We start from the raw sequence: 21,896 nt of genomic DNA on the forward strand, positions 1-21,896 counted from the left end.
ACCACGCCCTGGAAGGCGGGGACCAGAGTGAGCTAGCTTGCGTCAGGATGCGGAATGTCCAATGCCTGCCGCAAGAGGTGATTCCCCTCTCCTTAAGGGCTGACCACCACTGCGTAAATATTAAATGGTTGGCTCCTAAGGAGAGTTGAGCCGGTGGACGCCTGAATGGCCATTCTTTTTATTTGTTTTTCGGCCCTGCGGCCCGGTACCGCCGTGGGGTCCAAAGGCGCTTATTCACGGTGACAGCCGCAAAGGTGTTTAAAACACAAAAGGTTTTCTCCACGTGCATTTAAGAAGAACCAGTGTTTTAATAAGATCATTATCCAAAATAGTTGAGATAAAAGGAATTGGAGGGCTAAAAATATAAGACTGAAGGATCAGGGAAGCGTGCTCATGAAGAGCACCCCACTCCCTACAGGGCTCCCGGTGAACGCAGCATCACTGCTGTTGGTGCTGACGGCTCTGGCTCTTGTTCCCTGTACCTGGCGTTGGCAGTTCTTAGTCTCAACTGATGTCGATGCATAGTAATTGTACTTAGCTACCAACTCCTGATACTTGCTCTCAACCAATATTAAGACATACCTTAACATTTCTGGTCTGTTTCTAAGTGGGACAGGTTTAATAAGACTATGCATTGTGCTCTTCATTCCTTTTCCCCTCCCCACCCTCCTCGTAACCCTACCTTGGGGCCACAGTCCGAGAACAGGTGGCCTATAACAGACAAGGTGGCAAAAAGGTGTGGGTCCACCAGCTTCCGGGGTCCAAACCAGTCTCCGAGCTTCAGATGCTGAAAGTAACTGGTGCACGTTTCCCCGAGCAGGGGTCAGACGGGAGTCCAGCCAGCGCAGGCTCTGGAGGGGACAGGGGCTCGAAGTTGGCTCCGTGTGATGAGAAACTTTGAGACCTGAGCACAAAGAAGAGGGTCGCAAGTTCTCCAGGCAGTTAGTCATCTCTCCTTGGAGTGGCCCGGGGGATATTTTTTCCTGCTAGTTTTTCCCCCCATGTTTAAAAAATGTTTTCACAATGAACACATAGTACTTTAATGACCTGGAAAAAAAGTTACAGTTTGTTAAAGGGGGTTTGGGGTTCAAGGATACCAGACTCACCCACTCTATGGTGACAGGGCGCAGCTGCCTCTGTCTGCCGCATCCCCCAGCCTGCCCCCCCCCAGGCCCTTTCTTGACCAGAGGTGCACCTGTGCCAGCNTTTTCCCCCCATGTTTAAAAAATGTTTTCACAATGAACACATAGTACTTTAATGACCTGGAAAAAAAGTTACAGTTTGTTAAAGGGGGTTTGGGGTTCAAGGATACCAGACTCACCCACTCTATGGTGACAGGGCGCAGCTGCCTCTGTCTGCCGCATCCCCCAGCCTGGCCCCCCCCCCCAGGCCCTTTCTTGACCAGAGGTGCACCTGTGCCAGCCCGTTCTGATGGGGCCATCAGAAAACAGCAGTCTTGCCCAGGGTCTCTAGACCCAAAGTTCAGGTGGTTGATAGCTTTGAGTCCCAGCAAGCAGAAGCATTGCCGGCCATTCAAGCCCGATCTCAGCCCACATTTCCAACCTTAAGCTCCTTCCAGACCAAGTGTCCTTTTCATGCCTGTTTTCACACTTATATATTGCTTATATATTCAGTTTCCTCAACGCCAGCTGCCCCTCCCCTCCCCTCTCTTGTCCACTAGAAAGCTGAAAAACTGCTACACATCCTTCAAGGCCCAAGTAGTGTGTACAGCCTCCTTCCAGCAGCTTCCCCTGATGACCACCCCCTAGCAGTTACACTTCCTCTGAACTCTTCCAGCATCTTCTGTAGACTTCAGTTATTTAGGCCTAGGGTGGTTATTTCTTTGTCGATTCAACCAGACCATGAGATCCTCAATACCATAAAACGGGTCTCATTCACATTTCTATCTCCAACACAGGGCTTCTCGTTCACGGATTCACTCATCTACCCTCCTCCCCAGCCCTTATTCCTTGGGGCCAAGTCTCTGCCAGATATTATCACACACACACAGGTACAAGACAGCATGACTTACTTGGGAACCACATGGTCTGGAACAAAGGACCTGGACAGCCCGTACTTTTTAAGCCGCAGCCAACCTTGGCCTTGGGAAATCTTGCCTCTTAACCTAGTGTCACGGAGTGTGGAGAAGGCCTGGGCGGAGGCCTTCCCATCAGGGTAGCTACTTACTCCAGGAAGTGGATCATCCCCACTCAGCCATCCCACACCCCACCTGCACGGTGGTGTCTGGAGACCTAGGGAAGCCACTCCAGGAATCAACACACACATTCCTATTGCCAACCAGTGACACGATAGCAGGATCTGCTGGCCATCATTGGTATATTCTAAAAATGATATTTGCGTGCAGCCCGTGAGGATGCCAGGAGGGGGCTACCAGGCCTTGGGTGTTAACACTTTCTGAGGGAAACTGGGGCACAACACAATGGGCTGCCCTCCACTCTGCAGTCTAGACACTCGCAGGAGGGCCCATGGACTCTGTTCTGCCCACTGCAGTGGCTGGCCCTTCTTTCCCCGGCTCCAGGGCACAAAGTCAGAGGCCGCAGGATGACCAGAGCACAGCCTTTCCCTTGCAGCAGCCACGGTCTCTAGGCTGGGTCCTCCGCAGGCGGCCACTGGGGCTCGGGGAGCCCGGGAGCTGGCAGCGCCTTCCCCTCACTTGGCCCTTGCTAAGGGCAGAACACAGGCTGCTGGGTGGCACCTTCCAATCCTGTGCCTCTGCCTCTGCCTGGCTCCTTTGCCACTTGGCAGCTCACAGGCCGCTCTGCAAAGTAGCAAGGAGCTCCCTCCGTCGGTGCCCGTGCCACAGGGCCCAGAGCTCTTTGCTGTTTGTCCCTGCGGTTTCATTCCGCCACCCCTCCCCTCAAGGGCTCTGTGTTGCTCATCTCTCCCTCCGCTCTCCCTTGTCTCCATGAGTCCTTCCGTGCCTCACCTTTCAAGTTTAGGACCCTTCTAACTGCCCCCACTGAGAGATCAAAAAGTGGCTCTGCCCACTCTGCCTAAGGCTTGCGGCCAGGCAGCTGTGATTAAGTCCTCCTGTCCAGATGGGAAGAGGAGGTGGGTAGAGAGATTAAATCATCTCACTCAGACTTGGGGAAATGTGCGGCTGACCCTCCGCTCCGAGGGTCAGCAGGCCCAAGTACCCAGAGCCTTCACAAGCACCCAGGTGGGCGGCCAGCTGCCTGCAGGTAATTGAAGCGGAATGAGGAAACTGGGCTGGCTTCCCTGCTGGGCGCTGCGCTGGGCCAGGCGGGCCCCTTCCCCACCCACCAGACCTCCAGAAGCCTGGCCAGCATGTCCCAAAGGGCCCTTATCTGAAGCAGTCCCCCTGCATGGGGAGGCGAGGGGTGTCTGTGGACCCTCAGTTCTCAAATAATACAGCAGTCTGGCTTTCTTGTCCATGAGGACAAGAAACAAAGAACAGATCTGTTTGCAGTTCTTCAAGGGCTTGAGAGGTCAGGACCAATTCTGTCAGGAAGCTCTGGGGCCTGGAGGACAGAGGGTCCTGGTGGAGGTGGCTGCAGTGTGGTCCTGTGTAAGGAGACCGGGACAGAGGGCTGGGAGCACAGACTCCGTGCCGGCATTGACGATAACTCCCTGTGACGCTGCGGACAGAGGCTGCGCTCCTCTCTCTCCTCATCCCTGGAACGTCTGTCAGGCCCTTTCCCAGCAGCAGACCCTGAGACTCTGGTGCGAGCAGTTTATTCTCTTTCTCTGTTTTTTTCTGTATTGAATCTAGAGCGAGGAGAAAGAGAGGGAGAGAAACACTGATGTGCCAGAGAACATCAATCTGTCGTCTCTCACATGTGCCCTGACCAGGCACCAAACCCGTGACCTTTCAGTTTGCAGGACGATGCCCACCTGACTACGCCACACTGGCCAGGGCTCAAGTAGTTTGTTTTCAAGGGGACACAAGGGAGCACCAGTAAGGGAGTGGGTAAGACAGGGAAATAAAGACGCCCAATCAAAATTCATGACCAATCACGTTCCACTCTGGGTACCTGGAGCCAGTGTGAAATGTACTGCTTGGCCATCACCCCCCAGAAGGCATGGGGCTGAAGTATTTATTCATGCACCTGTTCCCACCAGCCATTGGCTCAGAGCTACTGCCAGGGCCTGTTCCTACCACAGCGTGTCTGGCCCACTGCGCAGGTGGTGCAGAGGGCTCTGGAGGCCAGGGGCGGCCGGTTGGAAGTGGAGTCATAGGCACTGACACAGCCAGGGTTAGGGGACGGGCCAGCTCGCTGGGAGTGCCGCCATCCCAACCACGTGCAAAGCATCTTAGAGGCTACACACACGGGCAGGATGCAGCCCCCACCCTTGGGAGGCTTCTCCAGTCGTCTCAGATGAGGAGATGGACCTCTGCCCTTCCCATTCGAGAGATGGACCTCTGCCCTTCCCGCCGTTAAGTCCATTCATTGGGCAGTGCTCTGAGGGAATAAACACTAAAAGCTCATTACCTAGGTCAGGTCACAGTGGTGGGGCAGGTGCCCAGCTTCTGGTGCTGTGTTTTCTACTTGACCTGAGATATGTCAGTCAGAACACGTCTGGGAAGACCCTCTGCATCACCGTGGTCCAAGAACAAAGCTGCTGTGACTCGGCTGAGCCCCAACTTTTCCTAAGCATCTCTCAGGCCAGTTCCAAGCCAGCTGCACAGAGAAGCAGTAGGTTCCATGGTCGGGGAGTGCCAACCTCAGGGTCTCGGAACCCAGAAATTTCTCCAAAGTGTCCATAGGGTTGAGCTCCTTCTCTGCAACTGGAATAATCTGTGTCAATTCCTATGCCAAGCAGTCACGCACGTGCCCCCACCCCCACATGCACATATACATGCACGCACACACAGACACACGTGAACTGGGGACCAACTTCTAAGAAAAACAGGAAACTATTGTTATAAATTGTGAGCATTTAAGGGTCCTAGTGAGCAGTTTTCCACCTCCCTTCCCCTCCCCTCCCCTTACTAGTAGGGTGAGGAGTATCAGGCCCCCCATTTCCAGAGGATGCTGATAAGGAAATGAGCTGCCTTCTCGAGGATGTCCAGTCCCTGGCACTTAGGAGGCCTCAGGACAACTCCCAGGCCCAAACCCCCAGCGTGCGCCTGTCCCAAAGCCTGCAAAACTGTCCCGGGCTCCTCAGCGGCCCAGAGGGTCTGAAAGCTCTTTCGACACAGTTTGTGCTTTCTGTAATTATTTCCTTGTTGTTGGGTTTTTTTCACCTTAGCATTCAGACAAGTTCCTTTCAAAAATGTCAACCCATTTCAGCTACAGTAAGGGGAAGGGGGATTTGTCTGTGCCCCAGCCTCTTCTTAAAGAGGCGCAGCGTACCGGGGGGGGCTGGGTGGGGGCCAGGTGCTGCGGCCAGGTGCGGGGAAGCTCTCAGCAGCCCCTGCCCTCCTGCAGGCCTTCCTTCGGGAGCTCCTCTCTGCTCAGACTTAACAGGTTTGGGGTCTGTCCCTCAAATGCGGGGCTCATCTTCTACCCTCCCGGCACCTACCTCGCTCAGTCCAGTCTACCTGGGAAGTGCTCAGGACAGATTTCTCCCTCTCTCCTCTGAAACATCCCTGAATTTCATCCACCCCCAGAGACACCCAGCTTTCTAAGGTGATTGCAGGCTAAGTGTGATCCTGCAATCCACAGGGATGCTTTAGGAGAGCTCACGTGTGGGGTGGCGACCATTTCCACCGTAGCCCCTGGTAACATCTAGGTATTTTTATACTCATGGTTTTTATATGCCTCCTAGAAAAGCAATGGGATTGTCACGATGTCACAGAATAAGCACAAAAAAAGATGCAGACTGAAGAAAACACACAACAAAAATGCAGCCCAAGACAGGACCATGGGTCAAAAGGCATAAGACCCCGAGCTAGCAGGTCTCAGGGGGCAAAGGGTCTAAGGGTCCTTCCTCCTTAGAATGTTCTGGGATTCTCCCACCTGCTCCTCTCGTGGCTCTGGATGAATAGTTTGGCCTCTTCGGGGGCTCATCTTTTTCACCCTTTGAATTTGGTTCCCTAAGCCTCCTCCCAGGCATTGATTCTATGGCAGAATTTAGCTCCCCCCCCCAACAGCCAGGACAGACCAGTAAGGGAGAGGGAACTTAGCTGACGCGCACCCCAACGATAGTCAATAGCAGCCACACTGACCACATATGCGGCCCTTCCTCAGAGCCTTCCCTCCCTGCTCTTCCTCCCAGCAAGGACCAGCGCCTGCCTGTATGGCCAGCTCCAGAGACCTGAAAGCTTCTGAAGGCCGCTGAAGCTCTCCGCTCAGGGGCCCCAGCAGCGGGCCCAGGGATGGCAGCAGAAAGGGCTGCGGGCTTTCCATAGCGAGTCCCTGGGTTTGCACCCAGCTTTGCCAAGCTGGCCCCAGCGGCTGAGAAAAGAGTCTCCAGGGGGAAAGGGTGGGGAGGAGAGCCTTCCCACCCTGATCAAGGCTGAAAATCAGACTTTCCACAGCGCTCTGCACACACTACTAACTCCCTGACCTTACGGGCCCAGCCCCCACCCTCACCCCTCCCACACCACACTGAGGAGAGAGGCCTGTTTATCACTCTGGGTGGGACCCAAGCCAGTGGGGAATTGAAAAGAAACAGCCAGCTTAGGTTGCTATTGTTGTGTTTAAACAAACCGTTGGCTGGACTGCCTTGGAAAGGAATGAGGGCGAAGCCGGGAGCTCAGAGCCCCGCTGGGTCAGGCTGGGCCAGGCTTCCCTGGGCTCTGCTGGCTTCTCCCCATCTTACTAGTGGCCAGAGAGCTGTTTTGGGAGACTGGCTTCTAGGCCTCAAGCCCTTAGCTCCTCTCCCAGGAGAGTTGAGTCTCGAGGAGCCTCTGCTTCCCAGCCCTTCCCCCGACCTTGGTGCCCACAGCATCTCAGCCCCCTGCCACCCCTGGGCTTCATGCCAGCCCCGTGCAAGGCAAGGCCCGACCCTGGAGGAGCCGGGGGACTGAGCTGAGAAAGGGCCAGGGCGAGGCCAGAGGGTGTTCTGCTGCGTCTGAGGGCCTGAAGTCAAAGGCTGCCTGGATGCTCCCAAGCAGACAAGACCGGGGTGAGAGGGGTGGAAGGATGTCCAAAGAGAGAGACCTCACCTGCCTGGGGTGAAGAAAGCAAAGTGGGAAGGGCAGAGGTGGACAGGTCCACCCAGACCAAAGGAGGCCCACAGGGAGAACAGTCGGCAGGCAAGCTGCCGCCTAAAGGGGAGAGATGGGGGCTTCTAGAACAGAGCGGCAGGCCTTTAGTTTTCTGAAAAGTAAACTGGTCTGAGGGTTGGGTCACCAGGCTGACCCTGGTACGTTCCACAGAGAACTGAGGGGAAATCTCATGCTCCCCTTCAACGTCCCCTACCACTCGGCCCTACCCCTCCAAGGCCACCCTGAGCACCCCACCCCTACCCCAAGAACCTCTGTGGGGGGGGGGGGAGGAGCAGGGGCCTGGTGGAAAGGTGTCCAGAGCACAGTTAGGTGTTGGCAGAATCAATGAGGAACGGCGCTAATCACCATCATTAAGACTATAAAACCCCACACCTAGGGGCCGCAGGGCGCCCTGGCATGGCCTGGGGCCCCGAGCTGTGGCATGGACCCAGGAGCCCGGCTCCAGTCCCTTTCATCTGAGCATCTCCCAGTCATGCACAAACATTAATTAGCACCCGCCCCCAGAATCGCCTCATTATCCCACAGACATTGAGCGGAGGGGAGGAGAGAGGGGAAGGAAAAGAGGGAGGGAAACTGAGGCCGTCCCAGCAGCCACAGAGTCTCCCGAGAAAGTAAGGGCTGTCCCATGGGAGCCGAGGAAGAAGCAGCCTCAGAATTCGGCCTTCTCCTCCCGCCCCGGCCCTCCTGGTTGTTCCAGGCCATCGTTGCCCTCCTGTTTTGAAGGCCTGAAGGACGGTCTCGCTTAGCAAGCCTGAGGACTGCCCGCCCTGCCTCAGATCTGACCAGACCCCACAGGCTGAGAGTGTGTCCTGTGTCCAGTCTCAGGGCACAAATGGCGAGAATGGGGCAGCCAGCCCATTGGGAAGTGTCCTCTCAAGGCCCTCTGGAAGTCAGGGGGCCAGCCCTCGCCACCCAGCCACCCTCCATCACGTCTGTGTCTGTCCTCTCTCCCTGGATCCCCTGAGGCACCTCTCTGAACCCCGCAGCTTGTCCCCACAATGTCTCCCCGAAGCAGCCACGGGTCTTCTGCCCCCTCCGTCCAGGATTAACCCACTCCCACTCCCATCTCTCGTTTCAGGGCACTAGCATGAAGACCGGGAAGATACAGGGTCAGGAGTTATCACGTGAGTAGGACCCTCCGAGGCCCCTTCCCCCAGCCAGGGCAAGGGTGATGCTGGCCAGGTAGCGATGCCGCTCCATGTCGAGACTTCACAGTCAGTGCACAACACACTGATCCGAGAGTTTACGTGTACACTCTGATTTCATCTTCACCATTCCCTTTTAAAGTCGCTGCCATCAACATCTCCATGGTACAGAGAGTGAAAGTGAGAGGCAGACCCACCGGCCCTGTGTCACACAGCTGGTATGATGGCGCCAGCATTAGTGCAGGGCTCTCCGGGAACAATGGGCGGGGTCACTCCTCCTGCTGCCAGCCTCTTTGGCTTCCTGCCCTGAGTCCCACAGAGTGGCTGCACAGACCTCCCTCTTTTCTGATGCCTCCCCTCCTCACCCCCTCCTCACCACCAGCTCCCCCTCCCCTCAGATCCGGACAGCGGGAGCAGGCCCTCCACCAACCCACAGGGGGTGCTCAGGGGGCAGGCTGGCTTCCAGCTAAGGGACGAGCAACACGGCCGATGAAGCTTCATGGTGCCATAAATCAGCATGGCTCAGGCACCAGCAGGACCAAATTCAAACCACAGCTCCTCCACTTAGTGTCGGCCTGACTCAACTTCCCAGAGCCTGAGCCTCCTCCCCGAGAAAATGGCAATGCCCACCCTAGCCTACCAAGCTGTGGGGAGGGTTAAAGAGATGTCATGAGGGAAGCACTTGGCCAGGGCCTGGCCCCGAGAACTGGTCCTACCTGTACGTCCCCTCTCTTCCTCCTCATGCCTCTCCTCTCACTTCCAGAGGGGGATTCTTCTGGGAAACTTCCTAGTGAAAGGGATTCAGTCTGCATCTCCCTGAGGACAATTCCCAGCTGCATAAAACCAGTGGGTTACAATTCCAGCCTCATCCCATGAATCACTGTCCTCAGTCTCTGGCAGCTGGGATACAGCCACCCTCACGTGCACTTGGCCACCCACACACCCTCCTGCCATGCCCAAAGCTGGCCCAGCCACACACCATGAATACAGAGACACTGCGGCACCCACCTATGCTCAGAAGTCTCTCTCAGTGCTGGCCGTGTTTCTGAGAAAACACTGACTTACCCATGCTGACAGAGACCCTCCAAAACAGCCTCAGCACACATGCGCCTGCCCCATGTAGACCCCAAGTCACACAAACCCACATGGCTTCTAGAACACCCCGTACTGTTCTCACTACACACACACACACACACACACACACACACACATCTGATGCAATCCAAAAATTCAGGGAGAGATGAATAGTCAGGAAATCCCCTGGCTGCGGGCAGGCGGGAGGCCCCCGGGCCGGAAGGGCAGCATGAGGAACACTCCACCAGCTTCAAGCAGCAAGTGGCTCTTGTCTGATGGTCGGGGGAGGGAGGTGGCCATAAAGTACCAATACTCCCTCCCACCAGCCTCCTCACTGCAAACACTCCATCCCCACCCACCCCCAGGAAGACTCTTGGCTCCTTGGAGAGGGAGATAAAGAGAGCCAGGGGAGGAGAAAGAGGCACAGCACTCTTGGAAGTAGGCCTGGCTGAAGCAGCCTGGTCTGCCCCCGAAAAGCCCCAGAGCCCTGCAGAGTCTCGGGGAAGAACTGAGATGTCTCTCCTCCATTGGCCCCCCAGAAAAGATCTGCCTCCTATGCGGAGGGTGAGAGGGAGAGAGACGGCCTTCTCCGGAAGAGCCTGAGCTGGTTCCCATCGCCCCAAGCACCCAGCCAGGTCTTACAGCTTCCATGATCAAACCTTTGAACCGAGTCCTACCCACCCCCGTAACCACTTCCAGATCCTCTGGATCTAGCCAAGAAATTGATTCTTTGGGGATTGAGTTCATAAGGAAATGATGAAAAAATAAATAAAAACCCACTGCCAAATGTACTCAGAGGAAGATGGGTTTTTCTCAAGGCAGGAAACCCATCAGGATAGACTAAAGCAAAAAAAAGAGGGGGATAATACCCACTGGCCCAGAAAGGCCCAGGTGCCCACCAGCACCTGAGACCTTCAAAGAGATCACAGCTCCCTCCCCGCCCCCACTACCTTCAAAAACGTGCTTTTTAAAGGAAGCTACTGAGGAAGAGGCGCTGCCGAAGACAAACCCTGGTGGTTTGCAGTGGGCAAGCCCCAATCTGGGGTGCCAGGGGGTCAGCTGGGACAGCGAATGGCACAAATGACTCTCTTTCCCTCCTGCCCAGAGCAGCCAAGAGCTCCTGGGGTCCTGTGGCATGTGGAGCCCACCCTCTCTCCCTTTTTCTGCCCGTAGCCTACCAACCTCCCACCCCACCACTACGAACTGGCTTCCATCGCTACCAGTTCTTCATCTATACTCTGACGACACAGAACATCTCTCTCCTTCCACAAGAAACCATAAGTTCAGGTGAGGCCTTCCTGTCCTTCAAAGCCAGGGTAAATTCTGGGATGGATTGGATACCCCATGCATTAGTAAGAGTTACTGGGACCTTGACCTCTATCCATGAGCCTTGAAGGCTAAGGTCAAAAGGTGGTGTTTCTTGGGGGGAAGCTGGAAGGCGTGTCCTAAAGGAAAGGCTGGCATCAGATATGGTCTCTGGACAGAAGTAAGGCCCATAGACCCAAGATGGCGGCTTTGTCTGGGTGGAGGGGTCTCTAAGGGCAGGCCCCAAAGGGAGAAACTGAGCCAGGAGGAGAAGCTTCTCTCTGGCAGCCCCAAATGGCATGTGCAGACAGCTACCCCACAACACTTCTGCAGGTAATTGTACCCTATAATTGAGTCCGACCTGGGCAGGAGGGCCCTGGAATGCCACCCTGCCAGTCTGTCTTCATTGGTCTTTAATTGCTCTGTCTGTCTGGTGCCACCTCAGTGGTGGGGCAGAGTCTTGCCCAGCCATGGCCCCCCAGCTTTCTGAGCCACCCTCCTGGCACTCTGGAGAGGACCCCCTCCCTCCTCTGCTCCCTAATGGCTCACCCAGCCTGCTTGGCCTCACTCTTCCTCCAGGGCAGGGGGGCAGGGAGAACCATAGACCGCCCCCCCCATCCCCCCCGCCACTGTAATGCCACAAATGACTCGCCTGGCACTGTGTGAGCCACAGCCCCTCTCTGGGCCTCAGTTTCCTCTTCAGGACAATGGGAAGTTAAGGCAATTCATGCCCATTCTACCACCACCCCCACATGAGGGAAGGGGAGAGGATGGGGAACACACAAACGCCAACTTGAGAGAACGAAATGCATGCCTCCCAGACTGGCAGGAGGGCCAGCGGGTAGGCGGCTGTCGTCAGCCACTTCCTCTCACCCAGTGACCCAGACCAACCTCTCCTCACTGGGAAGCCACGAAGGCATTGTTACCAGCCTTCCTATCGCCCGAGGCCCCAGAGGAGAGGAGTGCGGGGCCCAGAAAGGCCCTGGTTGACCTGCAGAGCCTTTGGGAGTGTGGGGCAGAGGCCGCCAATCACAGAAGGCTCCGGCCGCCCTGGAAGCGGACCCAGGGCAACCTCTCCTCTGGTGAACCTTCCCCAGCACCCTCAGCACCTTGCCAGTTTGTGGATCTGCTTCAGGAGCTTTGCCAAAGGCGCTTTGAAGTTTGGATACAAAGAAAGACAGGGAAGAAACGCATCTTGCCCAGGCCAACATCAACTTCTCCATATGTCTGAATCCCCATCTCACTTAAGATGTCCTGAAGCCCCTTCCGCCTGGTTTCTGCGACTGAGAATCAGCACCTGAGCCCACCCCACCCCCCACGTGTGCGGGTCTCATGAAGTAAAGCATTACCTCTGAGTCCCACGTTAGACCTCAGGGTCCCAGTGCTGTGCTCTGGACAGGACACGGCTCAGACAGTCCCCTAAAGCAGCCCCTCGCTACTAGGTCAAGTGCTTTCTGAGGGTGGGATGGAGGGGAAGGGGAAAGCATCTGGCAACGCCAGGGGGGGCAGTAAGAGGGCAGAGGAGGAAGGGCGTGTGCCAAAGACACGGTCAACCATGCCGCACTGGGCCAAGGTCTACTTGCGGCCCACCCCCAGAAAGCACAGCCGCCTGCGTGCCCGTCCTGTGAAAGGAAGCAGGCGCAGATGCTGAAGACCTGTCGGGCCTGCAACCTATCGTTAGCCCTTCTGGATCTTTGCCGAGACTGGGGTTTCTTGTGCACCCCACTGCCACCCCCCTTTCATCTACGTGAACACTCAGGAACTGGACTTGCATTTGGGCAGAGTCCCTTTGGCTTCTGTGCCGTTTTACTTGCCATCAGAAACGGAGGTGGGAAAACTATCCTTCCAAGTAAAGCTTCGGCCAGGGCACAGGTCCTACTGTGTGATGCCTTCCACAGGCGCCATACTGTGCTGGAGGCTGTGGAGAGGCCAAGGTGGCGCCGGAGTGTTCCCTGCCCTCCAGGGGCTTACAATTGACTTTGGAAACACTAAAGTAACAATGCAGAGTAGCTATCTAATAATTAAGCACTTAATTGTGTGTTTCTGGTGGTTGGGACAACTGGAGAATGTGTAGACTTAGGGATAGTCTTTTCCCTTCCGAAGATCCCCTTCCCTCCAGGACACCCGTCCTTGTCAGCCAGAAAAGGTGCAAAGGTATCTTACCACAGGGTGGGAAAACCGGGATTCCAGTCTCTAGCTAGTGATTTGGCTTTGGAGCAAACCACCTAACCTCTCTGAGCCTCAGTTTCCTCATCTAGAAAACCAGGGGCGGATCTAGAAGAGCTGCAAGCCTGGGTGGCCCTGTGGCTCAGAGGAGCAGGTGGGGCCCGAGCTGGGAAAGGAGGAGATTTGAATCCCTGAGTGAAGGGGAGAGGGGAGGGAGCTCTGGGCTGGGAAAGCTGCAAGAGCAAAGATGTACAAAGGAAAAAAGAAGGGAGAAGGAGCACGGCCTGCAAGGGGGCAGGGATGGCGTGAGGAAAAGAAATCAGAGGGAGGCTGTGGAAGCCCTGGCAGAGGTGCGACGTTGGCAGGTGCCATGGACAGCCACTAGGTAGTGCCCACGGGGGAAGAAACACCCCAACCCCTCCTTAGAGCTGACTAACCTGGAGTGGTGAGCAGAACTGACCAGAGGAGGGAACGGCAGGCACCAGAAGGCTTGGGGGTTGCCTGGCACAGACACGCACAGGGCTGATTGCAAAAGCACAAGCGGCCCTTGCACAACTCAGGAGCTCCAAGAGGCCTGGCGCCCTCTAAAGCACCTGCACAGAGCTTAGGGCACTCCCAGGACCCCGGCCCGGGCCGGCCCTCAGGGGGCCAGGACGTGAGGCGCTGCCAAAGGGCACAGGCCCGGGGGCTTGGCTAGGTCTAGTTTTCTTTCCGTGGGAAGGCATCTGTGGAAGGAGCTGTGTGTCCTGGGGTGTGAGTGGCGCAAGCAGCCACTGTGTCCCTGGATAAGCAGGCACTGTGTCGCTTCCAGAGAGCAGAGGGGAAAGGCCAGTGTGCAGGAACCAGGTGGAGGGCATTCATGGAGGACAGTTAACTTGCCCCAGTCCTATGCGGCCGCTTCCCCACCCTGGGACTTAGGTATAATAACAGGTTTAGGACGAGAAGAGAGCGTGAGATTATTTCAGTTGAACTTGTATGACTCGGTGGGGGCGGGGCAGGGGCATACTGCTCAGATCCAAGGGCTGAAACCCTGTCCAAGGTTCCTGTTTGTTCTGCGTCTCCAGGACGACATACATGGGGTCAGCCAATGGGAGATGTTGGCACCCACACTCCCATGTGACCTGAGACAAGCCACCTCACATCCTAGGGTCTCGATTTCTACATCGTCAAGATAAGGGGTTGGACTAGTTGGTCTGCCATGGAGTGATCCTGAACAGATTTGATCCCAGCTCACCGAGCTCTTCCCAGGTGCAAGTCTGGCCAGACAGACGGAGGGAGCAGGCGAGCAGACTCCACTCTCCTGCCACCCCCACCCACTTCTCAGTGGAAGCCTTCAACCTGGTCCTGGGCTTCTGGGACCACCCAGAAGGCAAGGGTCCTGGAAGAGGACCCCTAACTCTCTCGCTTATGGTTTATGACGTCTTAGTTTCCCACCCCCTCCTGCTGCATGTGCACCACTCCCTCCTGTCCACTCCATTTTCCTGCCACCCTTGGCTTGCTTCACAAATGCTGTTCACGTTCATCCGGACCGTGCCTGGAGCCCTGAGCACAAGGCACCTCGCAGGAGCTGCGGGAGCTGCCGGCACAGAAGTGAACCTCGTGGACCGAGGTTCCCACCCCATCCCCTCGCTGTGTCGCCCGGGGAGGCTCCCAGAGGAAGAGCAGGGAGATATTCACACAGCTCAAGCACCACCTCATCCCAAAGCGAGGGGCGCGCTGGGGCGTGCAGACCCTGTACGGAGCTCTCTGAGGAGCGCAGGCCTGGGTTCACTAACCCTGTGCCCCGGGGCTCACTTTCCCAGGTCTGGAGCCCGCGTGGCCCCAGGCTGTCTCCTCTCAGCCAAACCTGCCTGCCCGCCCCCCCCACTCCTCTGAGGTGCCCATGTAACATTCTGTTGGCCTTTCTTAGTCACCTGCCTTTATCTCGCTTGTGTTACTCAGTCATTTTTCACTTGTATGGACCCTGTTTCCACCACAAAACCATAAATTCCTTGTGGGAAGAGCTCACCTCTGTCTCACGTTTCCTTTCTACCACCTGTCTCGGTGCTCAGCCCACAGTGGACTTTCAGTCAGTGAGTGCGTTTGTGAACAGGCCGCACCCACACATGCACGTTCACAAGCCTCAAGCACACAGATCTGCCTATTCTCACACCCCCACATTCACAAACACGTTGCCGTCAACTTCCTTTAACACCTGAAAAGACAGCCACCTCTGTGAGCACCATGGCCACAAAGGGCGATTTCGGCATCCACACCCTCCCTGTCCCTACGCCGGACGGGCAGGGCCACTTACATGCCCAGCCTGTCCACCAGCCTGCCCTGTGCCTTCCTGGCCTTCCCTCACCCCACCTCCTGGCAGTGTGGGGTGGGTGGGACAGCGGCCATCATCCCCCAGGGTGAGTGAGGATGCAAAGCTCAGAACAGTGAGTGGCTTGGTTGATCAAGGGTCCTCGGTTAATAGCAAATTAGTTTTCTTCTGCCTTTTGGAGCAAAGTACTTTGTACCTGTCACCAGCCCGCCCACATGCCCTCTCCTCCCACCCAGACCACCAGACTTCTGAGCCCTGGCGTGGGGACAGAGAGGGAGCAAGACCATCGTACTGCCCCCGGCATCCTCGGCCAGCAGCAACGCCTGCCCACGGCAGTGCACTGCATGCCCCTTCCCCATGGCTGAGCGCTGCATGGAGCTGTGTTCTGCCCCATGCCATGCCTCAGCCACCTTGCCCAGAGGTGTCACGAGCTGGCCTCATGCTCCTCTGGCAGGGAAATCCCTTCTCTGTCCTGCAAGACGATGTGCCACCACTTGCTCCAGAAGCCTCTACAAGGCCAGGAGCCCAGGACAGTGCAGCCGCACCAGGGGAACTAATGGGCCATGCCGGACTCCGGTCACCACTTCACAGGACAGCCTCGGGGGCCTGCAGAGACTGCTCCTGGCAAAGCGGGATGCAAGCAGCAGAGAGGGGTCTGTCTGGGGTTCTGGGCGAGGCAGCCATAACCTCCACTCCTCCAGCACCTCAGTGAACTGAACTGAGCTGCTCTCGGGGAGCCACCCAGCCGCAGGGGCCAGAGAGAAGGGGCAGGCAGACACCTGCCTTCCACTGGGGTTTGTCTCGCTGGTGGCACTGAAGGCCTGTGGGGCACCACGTGTGATTCAGACAAGGGAAGCTATGTGGAAATGTCTGAAAGCACAGGCCAATGGCATGAAGACAGCAGAGCTCTGAGCGGAGTCAACAGGCGGAGGCGTTGGTGTGGAAGGACAGATGCTGGGAGGAGATGCACCAGGCCCGGTGGCAGCGAGGGGCAAGCAGACAGTGTAGATGGAAATGGAGGGAAGGGAGCCCTGCCTGGAGACCAACCCCCTTCCCCCCCACACACACACACGCAGACAGATGCAGACACCCGCAGCCCACTGCCAAACAGCCCCTACTCCCCACCATGACCTCCCACGGTGGTTCCCCTGGCCAGGCCCCAGAACCCCCCAGGCCCGGCCCCTGAGTCACTGTGTGGGCTCGTGCCAGGCAGCCCTCTCCTGCCTCCCAAGGGACCCGCCCACCCGGCAGAGCTGGTAGGACTGGGGACCTGGCAGCCACTCAGGTGGGGCCACCCTGGGCAACTCTCGGGGAGGCTCCCCGGCTGGAAACCGCCGGCTCCCTCGCAGGCCCCACAGCCCTCTTGGAACAGCAGGCCCTCGTCAAGCCCAGCATCAACCGTCCAGAGCGACACTGGGCACATCCTCGGGAAACCACAGATGATCACCAGCCAGCCAACACCACCAGCAGACACTGGAGTGACAACCGGGAGATGGACGCACAGCGTCATGTCTCCACTCCTCCCACTCCCTTCCCCACCCCCACCCCAGGCACAGGACGAGAGAGAGGGGCGATCCACTGACTGGGCCGCTAAGAGTCTTGCACTTTCCGGATCTCCTGGGTCCTCTTCTCCAGAGGAGCCGGTTTCCCCCTCCCCACCTCGGGGCTCTCCCAGCATCCCCAGCCTCTCACTCCCTCTGAAGTCAGAGTGGCCCCCTCTGCCCCAGCCTCTCAAGCTGACAGGATCAGCCTCTCAGCAAATATGCTCCAGGAGGAATTGGATTCAATGGAACATGTGCTTTTCAGCTCCTGCATGGAGGTCTCTGGATGTCATTTAACAGCACAAAAAAATAAAGGACTGGGGCTTCCCGCCCACCACCCCCAGGACATCATTAATCTCAGAAGAAAGGCATCAGCGCTTCTATCACTGTGCCAGCCCCGCGAAGAGCCAGACAAATTGCCGTCCAAGCCCGGCACTCAGAGGGGTGGCTTTCAAGCTAGCATCCCATTCTTGTTGTGTCTTCAGGGCCACTGTCCCCTGACGAGAAGCAACGGTGCCTCTGGCTAGGGGGCGAAAAGGGGCAGGCCAGAGAAGAGGGTGGCCCCCTTGATTAGACACAGCTCACCTGCCTGGGGTGACAGGGCAGCTTCGAGCCACGCACCCCAGGTCCCAGCAGAGAAAACGGTGGCTCAGAGGAGGTGGCCCCAAGGCTCAGTACCCCATCCGCTGTTCCAGAGCCCACCTGAATGAGACCCCACCTCCCAGCGAGGGCTTCCCAACCCCCCGCTGCTCAGGCTGAGAGGGAGATACTTCGGGGCCTATTAAAGACCGAATGACAGGTCAGGTGGGGCATGTCCCTTGGCTAGAGTAAGTGAGGACACACAGGAAATGCTTTTCCTATGCGGTCAGGAAGTCTTAAGAGTGGGTCTGCTAGAGAGACTCTGGGGTGCGGCTGGGGGTGGGACCTCATCTGTGGGAGATGAGGGACATGTTGTGCTGCCGGCCAAGGCCACCCTTTGAAGGCCTAGCTTATTAGTCCAGTGTTAATTGTCTTATGAACTCGTTGAGGGCCAGGGTGGGGCCTGGGTGAGTCAGCCTTGCTCCCCCATGCTTAGCAGACCCCAGGACGAGGCGGTCAGTGCTCTGGAGCCTGGACCCCAGGGTCTGAATCCTCTTCAGCTTAGAGTCTCCACGGTCGAGTGGAGGAGCTGTCTACCCCGTTCTCCCGAGCCCCACAAGGGAGGGGCTACCTGGTGAGGTGTAGCATCACTTTCTCTGTCTTGTGGGTGCCTGGTTGACCCTAACGGGTTCAGTGGGGCTGTCCACCCTGGGGTGAACCACTCCCAAACAGTGGTGAGCACAGCAGGTCTGGGGAGCTGGGGGTGGAGACGGTGAGTGTCCAGACCTGCCTTGGGGCTGTTCACAAACACCCCAGCCTTTGTAGTCCCCAGAACTCCAACTCAAATGAGCTTCCAAAAGCTTGGGGCCACTCTCCTGGTTATTACAGACAAGGGCCATTCGCCCCCTTCACCCCCAGTGTCTGGTAGAGACCAGGCACACAGTGGCGGCCCAGGAACCCCTGGTGGATTTAGATAAGGTTCCCCAAGGCCCCCCTTGGCCCACTTCTGTAACCTCTCTAACATCTGATCTCTGATGGCTAACACCTTCCCCATCAGCACCAACCAGTAGGTGAGAGCATGCCTGAGTCTGATTTTGCAGGATGGGAATGGTACCCTCTAGGTTTGGGTAAGGATCCACCTGCTCATCATATGTGGCAGCCCTGCCCTCAGGAGACCAGACCTCAATATCCAGTCACTGGGTGGCTCAGGAGACAGACATCAGACAGCCCACTCATTTCTCCCTCCAGCCGGAGGCCTTTGAAATGCAGGCACCACCCTGCCCTGTCCCTGGAAGAACCCATCCTGGGTGGGCCCAGGGGCCAGGGGGAGGGGCCAGGGCGCAGGCAGCAGCCTGGAGCTCTTCAGGGGACCTGCCGCGCCATACAGCATGGGGCTTTCCTCTCCACAGTGACCACGGAAGCCACAGCCTCCAAGCTCCCCGTATCTCCTCACACCCCCTGAGGGTCTGACTCACCCTCATTCCTTCTAGAACTCACAGGGTCAGTTCCTCTTGCTCTTTGTGGCAGGAAACGGGGGTGTAAGGAGTCACAGCCAAGCCAAGGGAGGAGGCAGCAGGAGGCTAGCGGCCGGTGGCACTGTCCCCGCTCTCCTGAGGGACAGAAGGGCTGCTCTGAGGAGCTGCCCAAGAAGCCCAAGAACCACAGGGCTGACGGAAATGGGACAGGGAAGGAGCTGTGAAGGCGCCAGGGACCTCCAGGCCCCATCAGAGACGCCATCCGAGCTGAGGGAGGGTGTACCACTGCAGAGGGAGCAAGGTCTCCCTCGGGGTGCAGGGGATTTCTTTCCGCCACTTGCCCTGATCTCGTGATGAGTTTCAATTCCCTCCTTGCCACCCAGGTTCCTTCCTGCCCTACTCGGTGGGGAAGGCCCCCTTGTCCCCACGCCCACCGCACACCAATTCACCCAGAGCCCCTCCCTGGCCTGCACATGCACTTACTTACACATGGGCATGCACACAAACACGTGCTCACACATGTACATGCTCTCCCAGGGCTGTGAAACCACAATATTTTCCCAGCCAACCAGGCTCCCCGAGTGTTAATGCACAGGCCAGGCCTCCTAGTGGAAGCCCCCACAGCGCCAGCGCCACACCTCCTGGCCCAGCAGCAGACAGCTGACAGCTGAGGCTCTCTCCAGGGCCTGGCCACAGTGGCCCCAAGAGGACTCCTGAAACTGCTGCTTTCCAGCCCAATCTGAGCGCACAGCCACTGAGCCCGACAGGAGATGATGGAACCTGAAGAGGCCCTTCTCCCTTCTCCTCATGAGGATGAACTGGATGAATGCGAGTGAAGTTCCCAGAACTGTGCCTGGCACACAGAAAGCACTATATCCATGTTTTACTGCTATCACTATTTTTGCACTATTACTGTTATTATTTTGTTTCTTTGGATTAAAAATTGTCCTCCCCTGGGGAATATCTTTGAAATGCAGACAGCCCCTGTGAAGAGGGGTGGGAGATGGAGTGCAGGACCCTAAGGGGTTGTGAGTGCAGACAGAGAACCAGGGGCGGGTCAGCGGGGGACTGGGGGAGGGCCTCGAGGGTGCCGGCTGCTCACCCTGTTCTCTCCCTGTGCCTCTGTCCTCCGAGGCTCCAGGCTGGACTGGCCACTGCCCAGCTCTGCTCTGGACAAGGTCTTCCCTGAGCATTTCCTTCACCCAGGAAAAGTGACTAGATTTTTTTTAAAAACGAGGAAAGAAAATACAGGATACCCAGTTCAATTGGAATTTCAGATGAACAAGAAAGAATTCATTACTGTAAGTATGCTCCATGCAATACTCCATGAAACATGCACTAACAAATCATTTGCTGTTGACCTGGAATTCTGATTGAACTGGGTATCCTCTATTTTCTCTGGCAACCATCGGCCAAGGGTGCCTGAGGCCCCAAGGTTTGGGAAACAAGAGTGTGGGAATATGCTTCTGACCACTTCTCTTGGCCCCTCCCCAGGGCCCTGGGCTGTGCCCGCCCTGCTCTGCTAAGAGGCCTGTTCATACTTGCCTAGAGGATGGCCCTCCCCCGATGCCCCTATGTTTTCTCCCCTCGAGGAGGGCCCTCTGACCTGGGCACTGACTGGGCTTCTCCAGGCCCCAGCCGGGAGAGGTCTTGCCCACACTCAGCTCCCCTCCAGGATCCAGGTGCACCGGAGCAGGGAGAAGGGGCCCTGGCCATACCCCCTTCTCCTTGGCTGCTTACCACAGCCAGGGCTCCTCTCCCAGCTCTGAGGCGGTGTTTGGGGTTCAGGAGAGGAGGCCAGATGAATGAATGGTCCAGACACATCTGCCATCTCAGCCCCAGTGGCCAGGGTGACCAGGTGTGAAGAGCAGAAGCATGAAAGCCTCAGTCATGGGGTCAAGAGAGCCTGCAGGAAAAGAGGGGCGGGTGGAGGAAATGCGCAGACCGCCTGACCAGGCATTTCCCTTCTGCATGCACCTGAGGAGGCAGAACTATGCAAAATCAAGGGCACTGGGGATTCAGACCAAAAGCTGCTCTTGACTCAGTCCAGACCCCTAATCCCCGTTGTCTTCTGGGGAACAGTCCCTTCACAGGCTCTCTGCTAACACTCAGGGGAGTCCCTGCAGCTAGGAGCCAGAGGCACCCCCAGGTTCTCAGCCCAATGGCCAGTTCTCTGCTGTCTCCACTCCCCCAGAGCTGGCCTCCCTCTCACCCTGCCAGCTCTGCAGTCCATGGTTCTCTCTCACAGCCCCCCTGTGGTTTGTTTGTCCTTCTAGGCACTTGGCAACTGGACGAATTTCTGACACGCTTCAACCTGAACGAACCTGCAGCAGCCACCCAGTTCATGACCCAAAATTACAGGGACCCACCACCTGTCCGGGCTCCCGGAGGAGGAGGAGGAGGAGGAGGAGGAGGAGGAGGTGGCCAGATTCCCCCCGGAAGAGGGAGCAGTGAGCCCAAATACAAACCCAAACAGGCCTCAGGCCTCGCCTTGCCAGTGTGCATCCACATTGCCCACCACCTATTGTCTGGGTGAGAAACCACCTCTGGGTGTGGAACCCCTTCTCTCCCCAATTAAAAAAATCACCCAGGTCTCAGTGGTTGGATAGTTCATTTCCTAGCCTGCCCTCCTTCAAACACCAGGGGGAGGAACTCCACTGATGTCCAGGATGGGGCCTGTGAATACAAGTGCAGAGGGCTGTGTTGGGAGCAGGGGTCTAAATGGACAGGGAGAAGGTGGAGACCCCCAGCCCTGGACTGTCACTGAGGTGCACTGTGTGACTTTGAGCCAGTCACCCTCCATCTTCATTCTGCTTCCTCAGACATAACATTGAGGTGGGAAGAAGAGGTAGGGGCAGCTGGTTTATCACCATGGTCCTTTCCAGCTCCGACATTCAACACAATTCAACTATTGTAGGCACCTACTACAAAGTATGGGGGTCCATGTATGCACAGGGCAGACAAAACCGGAGGCTTGCTTCATGAACCCAGGAGGGGAGCGGGAAGACTCGTCGGATGACCACAAGCAAATTACAGCGTCTGTGACAAGTGCTCTGAGGGTGCCAGGACTGGCTGTGATTGAGGAGGGGGATCAGGCAAGGCCTCTCGGAGGAAGCGATGTTTAACTTCGGGGCTGAAAAGCAG

General features: G+C 57.0%; 1 protein-coding gene across 1 annotated transcript in view; it reads left to right on the top strand.

The window, feature by feature from the left end:
• Positions 1-21,288, top strand: part of PEBP4 (phosphatidylethanolamine binding protein 4) — a 243,977-nt gene extending 222,689 nt beyond the window's left edge. Inside the window, exons 6-8 of the mRNA XM_037028663.1 lie at positions 8,238-8,283; positions 10,552-10,665; positions 21,029-21,288. Of these exons, the coding sequence (XP_036884558.1) occupies positions 8,238-8,283; positions 10,552-10,665; positions 21,029-21,288 (420 nt within the window). The remainder of the gene's footprint in view (positions 1-8,237; positions 8,284-10,551; positions 10,666-21,028) is intronic.
• Positions 21,289-21,896: the final 608 nt, after the last annotated feature.

This window comes from Sturnira hondurensis, unplaced genomic scaffold (genome assembly GCF_014824575.4).
Source record: "Sturnira hondurensis isolate 20B ecotype Veracruz unplaced genomic scaffold, ASM1482457v3 Scaffold0020119, whole genome shotgun sequence".
Classification (NCBI taxonomy): domain Eukaryota; kingdom Metazoa; phylum Chordata; class Mammalia; order Chiroptera; family Phyllostomidae; genus Sturnira; species Sturnira hondurensis.